At 46.2% G+C, this 9072-nt stretch overlaps 1 protein-coding gene across 1 annotated transcript in view; it reads left to right on the forward strand.

Moving 5' to 3' along the window:
- The first annotated feature begins 232 nt into the window (after nt 1-232).
- Nucleotides 233-9072, forward strand: part of RHOBTB3 (Rho related BTB domain containing 3) — a 31069-nt gene continuing 22229 nt past the window's right edge. The window contains 2 exon segments of the mRNA XM_009649606.2: nt 233-240; nt 406-622. Of these exon segments, the coding sequence (XP_009647901.2) occupies nt 233-240; nt 406-622 (225 nt within the window).

Consider the following 9072-nt stretch of genomic DNA (forward strand, 5'->3'; position numbering starts at 1 on the left):
CGCTGCCGCTCTGTCGTGTTGGCTGCAGTCCATCGCTCGGAACAGCCCCCACCAAGTTTTCCAGTCCGGCCACGGGCGAGGGAATGCGGCAGGAGCCCCGGAGGTCGCGGCAGCGAGGCTGAGCGTGGACACCAACAAATAAAACGCTGAGCCAGCTGGGGATTTGTAATGCAAGCAGCGTTTCCAGGTTTCTTTTCTGCTTTGCTCTCATCCTGCTGTTGGATTTGAGATCATGTATGTGTTTTGCTGTAGATTACGGGGTGGGGTGGGTGTTAAAATCTAGGGAGGGAAGGGGATTTAGAAGGATTGATATATTAGTTTTGATTTAAGGGCTTTTTTTTTTTTCTCTTATCCCTGCCCATCATCTTTGTTAACACAGCATTGCCATTGCTGTTTTTATTTTAGGTCGGTCAACATTGTAGCCTTTGGGAATGAAAGAGATGGCTTTTCTGAGGACAATCAGCAGCCGAGCCTGATCTGGAGCTATCTTGGGAGAAGCGCTCTCATTTCCCAGATCGACAGCAGCCTGTCTGCCAGTCACGTTGGAAACCCAGTTTTTACCGAGTATCAAGCCTGCGTGTTTGGAAATGTCAGGCTGGTGGTACACGACTGTCCTGTCTGGGTAAGAGACTGGTCTCAGTCTTTTTAATCGCACTTAATGGCGCCGGCTGTTTCAATCAAATGAAAATATATCCTAACTTTAAATTGTGCTCATTATTGTGGGATTTTATGCATGTTTTAATTATTGCAAATAGTAAAAACCTGTAAAATGTAACCAGGTGAATGCTGCAAAGTCTCAAAGGTGCTACGGGAAGTTCCTCATTAACAAGCCACTGCCCACCCCCTCTCTGGGTATTTTGAACTGTGCTGTTGGGATAAAACTTCATTGAAGATAATCCCAAAGGTAAATGAGAGCCCCCTTTTTTGTGACACTGCATCATAATCACTCAAACATTTATCAGCGGTACAACAACACATATTTTCTTCTGTAAAAACAAGAAGGTAGTCAGTTTTCCAGCTTTGAATAATGACCTGTTATAAGGTCTGCTATCTTGTAAGTCACCGTATATGGAGTCGTCTTACTTCTGCTATAAGAAATGAACACATCTCAACATCATCTCCTTGATGTGAAGGTAAACAAAAAGGGGTTTGGTGCTGTGCCAGGTTGCCAGCACTTTTGTTACTAAGTGAGATAGCTTGGTTATGAGTCTGAGCAGATCAATGATTATGTAAGAAATGGTGCTGATAATCTAAATTAAAACATGTTTAATGACTACTTAGTAGCCTTAAAAAAAAAAAAAAAATTAAGCTTAGCAGCTTTTAGAAATTAATAATCAGTTTCGGCTCCACAATTCTACCTTTTGATTTTTGCAGTCCTGTAAGGGAAACTTCTTTTGGAATCTGCAGGAACCCTGAAGGGTTGCAAAAATGCACGATCAGAACTTTGTCATCTTAAACCCGAGTGATCGGGGTTAGCTGTCCTTCTGCTCCCTGTTCCTCATGCCTTCTCACCGGCTGCGCTTTCAGGCACCGGTGCAGGTGGGCTGGGGGATCCCGGATTTAACCGCTGAAGCCGTGTGTGACCGGCACGTGCAGTTTGCTGGAGTCATTTGGGCACTACAATGAGTAAAAGCTCCTGAATTTAAATTAAGGCTGTAGGACTCCAAGGGGTGTTTCAGGGGAGTGGAGGTTGGTAGCAGAGGGGGGAAGGCAAGCAGGGGTAGCTGGAGAAGGGCAGAGGAAAGGGCCTAGGCAGGAGATGCTGTTCATGTCCTTTTATGCCGTGTTATTTGCTTTTCTACAAAACAAAGTTCTTCAGTTCTGGAAACATTGCCATTTTTGCCCTTGAAAAGCTAGCTTGTTATTGTCTGCAGCGCTGCATTTCTGAGGCCTGTTGTTTTTTCCTTTCTCTGCTAAAGGAGGCAGGAGATTTATTGCCGGGAATGATGAGGAACAATTGGCTTTTATTTGCATGGGAGAAGACATCTCAGACAGCTGGACTGGACTCTGCAGGAGGTTATTTGTCCCGAGCAAAGCTGTCTCCTTGCTAGGGGTGGACAGGACAGGATTGTTTTCCATAGCCTGGATGCCTGAGGTTTGCAATGTCATGGTGGTTCTTTCAGGGCTATTCCTCTGGCAGCCTGGGGAAAGGGTACATGGCAATTGGAAATGCTGACGTTGCCTCCAGTACGGTTGTTGTTAATACATCATATACATCATTATCCTCCCCCTCTACTCTGCCCTGGTGAGACCCCACCTGGAGCACTGGGTCCAGTTCTGGGCTCCCCAGCTCAAGAAAGATGAGGAACTCCTGGAGAGAGTCCACAAGAGAGCAACAAGGATGATGAGGGGACTGGAGCATCTCCCCTACGAGGAAAGGCTGGGGGAGTTGGGTTTGTTCAGCCTGGAGAAGAGAAGGCTGAGAGGGAATCTCATCAACACCTACAAATATCTCAAGGGTGGGGGTCACGAGGACAGAGCCAGACTCTTCTCAGTGGTGCCCAGCGCCAGGACAAGGGGCCATGGGCACAACCTGAAGCAGAAGAGGTTCCAGTTGAACGGGAGGAAGAACTTGTTGATGCTGAGATTCTAGGATTCTGTGATATTATTCCTGCAAAAGGATTCTCGTTCCACGCTGCTGAAGCATGGAGGTGGTGGTGTTATGGGCCTTGTGTTATTTCCATCTCTATCGTCTGAGCATAATGTAAGGGTGGATTTGCATTTTACCTGGGATTTACATCAGATCTAGATTAGATCCATATGATTACGGCAAGCCAGTCCTAGACATAGGCTTGGCAACTGAATGTGCTGGTAGCATAGTGTCAGTCTCCAAACTCAAGGGCAGCAAAGTGCTCCTTGTCCTCTACAGCTATCAGTGTGGAAAAGTAGCACGGATGCAAGATTACCAAAAAGAGCTCCCCAGTGCATGGGCAGGTTCTTCTTTGAAATAGATTGTGTTACGGGGTGCCTTTGCTGGTGTTTTGGTCTGCTGCTCTATGTCTCTTGTCAGCCCAGGACACTGCTCAACTCTCTTGAGTCTGCAGGAGGGGTCAGCAGCTCAAGTGCCTTTGGTTGAACCCTTCCTGATGTTTTTGTGATATTGGGAATCTAACTATGTACTACATGTCTCTTGGAAATGCATCAGCTGCTGAATGATGGGTTGGAGAAGTGTGAAAGGTCTGGACCATGCAGTGAAGGCTGCCATGGTGGCATCGTCCCATTGGGCATGTGCGTGGTGAAACAGCAGCAACACTGGTGGCAGAGCACGGTGGTTTGTAAGCTGAGGGTTACTGAAGGTGGCTGCCAGACTGGGGCGGTAGGAAGCAAGGCTTCCCAGGCATGATTACCCAAGGCAATGCCCATCAAATGTTACAGACCAGCATGGGAGAACGGTGTTTCCAGCCTGCCATGGCACCGCTCCATAAATTTTTTAACCACCTGTGTGGGCACTATATTCTTTGATATTGCTTGGCTTAGACAATTACAAGAATAAATTAAGGTTTTCCCAGAGGCAAAGTGGGGGCAGCATGTCACGAGAAGCCCCCTTTGCTGTGGCCGTTGCAGGGTGCAGGATGGACGTGCTACCGTGGGGAGGATGCTGTCATTAACGCAGATGACGCGGGGTTGTGGAGAGAGTGGTGGAGCCGACTTCCCAAAACCCGGGGGGAAGGATGATGCTCTTTCCAAAACCATGTCGATCCCCCTGTCTCAGTCGCTGGGGATATTGCTATGCCCTGAGTTGCATTTGCAGAGCTGCGTGCTGGTATCTGCCACACACAGGGGACAGATGAACAACTGGGCCAACATCCTTCTGTTTCACACGGCTGGAAAACATTTTGGTAAAAAACGCAGACCTAGGGTGAAAGGAGACATGAAGAATTAGGGAAGATGTATATGTGTGCTAAAATCCACGCTGATGTTGTGATTTCAATAGATGATCTGTTGATAATGCACGCTCAAGTGTTGCTCTCATAAAGCATGTTGGATGAGAGTGCCCCAGTTTTTCTGATTTTTTGGGGGGTAAATCTCAGTTTGGGAGTTAGTAATTTACAAGGAGTAATTTGCAAGATGAATTTTAAGATTTGCTTTGGAAAAGATTGCTTTGTTTAGCAGTCTGTATCAGATTTGGCAGTCTTGGAGGTCGACCTGCCATTTTATTGGCTTGCGTGTGGTTTGCAACTTTAGCCACTTTGTACTGAATTCTGTGATGCTTCTGCACATGTGCAAGTAAAAACTGCAGGAGAAGTGCAGGCAAAATTCGTAATATCTGATGGCAAGTGAATCTCCCTCAACTTCAGAATGAAGTGTGGCATAGGAGCTATAGTTCATATTCTGATTTGTTTAATTCTGGTGCTGGAAAAGAAACAGCAGAACGAAAACTTCACTGTGAGTGTCCCGTACCTGCGTTACCCCTCTCGTTCTCTCCTCTCTTGTTTGAAGCGCTACTATGAGAATACCAGAGTCCTGGGTTGAGGTCTTGCTGTCCTTTTAATTTTTTTTTCCTCCATGAACCACCTGGTTTTGTTTTTTCAGTTTTGGGTTTGGTTTTTTTTTTTCAGTTGTGGCTTTTTTTTTCCCCCAGGGAACAATAACTCCAGAAACTTTTTGGTTTCCCCTGGTTCATAAAAACTGCCCAGTTTCTCAAGAATCACTGGCATCATCACGTTCCCAGCAGCTGGAACGTTACAGAAGGAGGAAACGGAGCAGCTGGGTTTGGAGGGTGCCTTGTGCCGGGTTCGGCGCTTGCAGGGGAATGGATGCTGGGCTTGTGTCATTACCTGCTCCGGAGGCTTGCGCAGAGCTGCGGACCTCTGTGGGGCTCACTAGTGCTCAATATATTAACTGTGATTTTGAAAATGTGTTCTGTACCCTGAGTCTTTTCTTTGCTCTCTGCTTTTTTTTTACTCTACCAACAGCAGGAGTTCCTCGAACCCCTCGAACCCTTTCTCATGTCCATGCTATCACCCATGGTGTAACTACCTGGCTTTTTCCCTGCATCAGCACCCTTGGGCTGGCTGGGCTGATGGGCTCTTAACTTGCCTGAAGGTAAAGGAATCTGATCTACTTTTTAATTTTATTTATTATTTTTAGAAACCAAGTCAAATTACTGCTTTGGCACAAAATGAAAGCCTGCAACTTTTCATTTTTTATTATGTCATCCTTTCTCTTTTTTAACCTTGGCTGTCTGAAGGTGGCAGCTTACAACAAATGATCGCATCCTAGTAAATTATATTCTTTACCATGTTCTTTATTTTTCCTTTTTACAAATGTTATTAAATTACTTTGTGAGAGGACAACTCAGGACAATGCTGGCCTTTGTTATGTTTTCTTCGGGATCAGGTCAACCAGTTAAAGCTGTTTTGGAAAACCTTGAGTGAAAAACAAAAGTGGCATTCCAGGGTTGTAATTGGAATTGCGTTGTTTTCTGAAGAAGGAACTTCCTTCTGTCCTGCAGGTTACTTGGCTGAGCAGCTTCAGGGGACTAGTAAATTTGCAAAATTTGCTCTGTGGGGGAACTGACTTATTAGGAATTTCGGAGAAACCTTGAAAAAATGGGACAGGCTCTGGTACGCGGCATGGAAAGCATCGTTGGAAAGAAGGCTCTGTTAACCACAGAATCATAGACTGGTTTGGGTTGGAAGGGACCCCCAGAGGTCCCCCAGCCCAACCCCCCTGCAGGGAGCAGGGACACCTTGAACCACATCAGGTTGCTCACAGCCCCGGCCAACCTGGCCTGGAATGGTCCCAGGGATGGGGCCTCCACCCCCATCCAGTCTAAACCTGCCCTGCTTCAGTTTAAAGCCATCTCCCCTTGTCCTGTCCCAGCTGGCCCTACTAAAAAGCTTGTCCCCCCCTTTCCTCTGGGCCCCCTTGAAGCCCTGACCGGCCGCACTCAGCTCTGCCCGCAGCCTCCTCTTCTCCAGGCTAAACAACCCCAGCTCCCCCAGCCTGTCAAATGGAGAGTGGATCTGTAGATGGATCCCAGAGAGAGATGGACTTTGCAATTTTCCCAGTGCAGCCCTCTTGGATCCCAGGGAAATCCCAGGGGAATGGTCCCCCGGGGTGTCTGGGCTTCCTTGTCCCCACAAAGAGCTCTCGCTATTGCTGCTGCCCGGGATCGAGGGCTGGGCTAGGTGGACAGGGTGTCATTTACGAGAAGCTTTTAGAAAGAGCGTGGGCATTGCCAGGGCACAGTGGCTTTCATTGCCATTCCATAAAGGCATTCATAAATTATTTTCAACAAAGCAAGTATTGTCCTCTTGAGGGGTCATGTGATTGTGTAGGAAAATCGTGTCTTCGTTGCCTCCAAAGGCTTTGATTTCAATGTTAATGCTTGAGAAGTATGATTTACTAACGGCAGGAATGTATTATGCGATGTGTATAATGGAGATGTGCAAGGAAAGAATGAAGCTTCTTTCTGATAAGTCCTCAAAAGAATAGCGACGGGGTATAATTATAATTAATAAGGTCATATTATAATAACCTTAGCTGTGCTGTTGCTTCTTCCTTTGTCAGTGGCTGCCTTGGGAAACAGACCGTGCCAAGGGCAGGAAGCATGGTGAGGAGAAGCTGCTATATAAATTTCATAACTGGAGCCTGGAATTAAGGTTATTCCTGAATGTGAACTGTTGTTCATCAGCTGAAGAACTTCCCTCTGCCATTTTTGCAGGAAAGCTTCCCTAAAAGTGATAGCCAATTTAACTAGCATAACGCAGCTAAGGCTCCTGGTGCCCTGTCGCAGCGATGCCTTGGGCACGTAACCCTTCATTGTCGGAGATGTTTTAGAGGATTTTCCCAGCACAAGGGTGGGCTTTGCTATGGTGATACAAAATGAAAATAACTGCAACAAGACCTCTGGGAAAAGGCCTTCCTGCTCTGCATTTCTGAGCCCAACATCCATCCTCCAGAGTGGGCTTTTGGGGGTGTTCAATCAAATATGTGAGGGCATAGGGAAACTGAGGAACAGTAACAGAGATCGGGCGCCGTGACACGTTTGCCAGCGCATTCTGCGTTTTTCCCCTTCTTGATCTACCCTGGGCTGGCTCTTGCCATGGGGAAGTGGGGCCCATCCCCACCAGAACTTCGTAAACTTTGGTAAGATCCTTCTCGGTGGGATGCAGAGAGGCACACAGTGGTGGCAGAGGGCGGTGGTGGAAAGCACGGATGGACACTGGCCCGCAGCAACGTGCAGCCACCGGCCCCTGGGAGCTGATGCAGCCTGCACCACCCCTCCATGGGATTTCTGTCCTCAGGTAGTTAAACAAAGAGGTGTATTTGCACACCTGTGTGGATGTTTTCAGTAAGGATTTTGCTAGGTCTCCCACACCTGCAGAGATGGAATTAGGGCAAGTTGGGCTAAGTACAGAAAGCTCAGGGGAATCATATGAGGTAATGGCCCTATTCTTCTTTATTTTTTTTTTTTCCCAAATAAAAATACTTTTCTTATTAGCATTGTTTTCATCAGGAAAAAAAAAAATTCTGTGGTTTTTTTTTGCTATCTGATATTTGGCCCCCTAAGCTGCTGTTGTGTTAGATGCACAAGCGTGCACACACAAGTCTACTTCAGAGTTGGCTCTTTCCTTGGGCATGGCTGCATTCATATTCACCCAAACCGTCCCCAAATCTTTCTGTTTTGTAACATGAAATGGTGTCACAAGGCATTAGACATTTAGCTCCGTTGTAAAGCGTTCGGAGCTGCAAACCATGCACAAACGTATCGCAACGTGTAAAAAATGCGTATTGTATCCTGCAATAAGGGTCCATAAATATTTTTTATTATAATGCTTAAACTTGTGGCAGAGTTCCTGTGCGTTTGTGCACCCATGCTCTAACCCTCGGTGGTGGTAACTTCTGGTTATCAGCCAGCTCATAGAAATGGGCAAACCAGGGCTGAGCTCGCAGGCCGGCAGCTATAAGGCAATTGCAGAGGAGCAGGCGTGCTTTCTGTCTGCCAGCACAGAGCAACTAAATATTCCGTATTAATTTTTGGTTTGTATTGTATTCTTCTCTTAAGCCTTTGTCAAATGTATACAACCCTACTAAAAATTCTCTGTTGAGATCCTTATCAGCTGTATTAAAGCTGTCACTTTAAAATTCTCATTTTTTTGCCTGACTGTGTGACTGGGGTCTGTGAATACCCATCTGGCTGGCTCAAAGCACTGTAGCTGGTGGTCTTGCTGCTACAGGTGCAAAGCTTGTGTTTATGTGTTAACTTTATATTCTTAGTATAGCTTAAATGCTTCTATTAAGTGCTTGGGAGATTTTCCTTAGCCTGGGATTATAACAGTCTCTGACTGAGTCGACTGTAAAAAGAAACACCGGGAGCAGTGCTCTTGAACCTCTTGTGAAGGTGGTGAATCATGAAGTGCTATTCTTGACAATTTGTTAAGTTTCTGTGGTTTTCTTATTACAGAACAAGAACACCTATTGAAGAAACTAATGGGAACACCTTATTATGCCTAAGCTTATTTCCTGACTTATTTCTTTGTGAAGACAAGACCCAAACTGGTTACAGCATGCAGTGACAGTATAGGCAAATATTTGCTGACATTTCTGTCAAGTTCTTGCTACCTCTTGCGCTCAAGAGCATTGCAGCCGCTTCACCACAGATTTGAGACAATGGCTCCTTTGAAGTGTTCAGAAATAACATTGACAATGCAAAGCCACTTGCTGATGTTAATAATCTTTTGTATGTATCTCTGGTTCCCACCTGTGATGCTCTTATTTCTGTGACCTGTTCTTCAAAAATCCCATTGACTGTCCCCAGCCCAAATTTTGTGTCCCTTTTGCCACTTCCTCTGTGCTCACTTACTGCTCTCTTCCACATCTTCTTTATTTCATCACTGCTTGTTTCAATTTGTTTTCCCAAGATCGCAAGTTCTTCTAGCTTTGGCCCGTGTTGTACAGGACTGTTGCATAATCACAGGATGCTTTGGGTTGGAAGGGATCTTCAAAGACCCTGCAGTCCAACCCCCTGCCCCAGGCAGGGACACCTTCCACCAGACCTAGTTGCTCCAAGTCCCATCCTACCTGACCTTGAACACTTCCAGAGACAGCACAGCCCCAGCTTCT

This window comes from Egretta garzetta, unplaced genomic scaffold (genome assembly GCF_000687185.1).
Source record: "Egretta garzetta isolate BGI_Z169 unplaced genomic scaffold, ASM68718v1 scaffold12, whole genome shotgun sequence".
In the NCBI taxonomy this organism is placed as follows: Eukaryota; Metazoa; Chordata; class Aves; order Pelecaniformes; family Ardeidae; genus Egretta; species Egretta garzetta.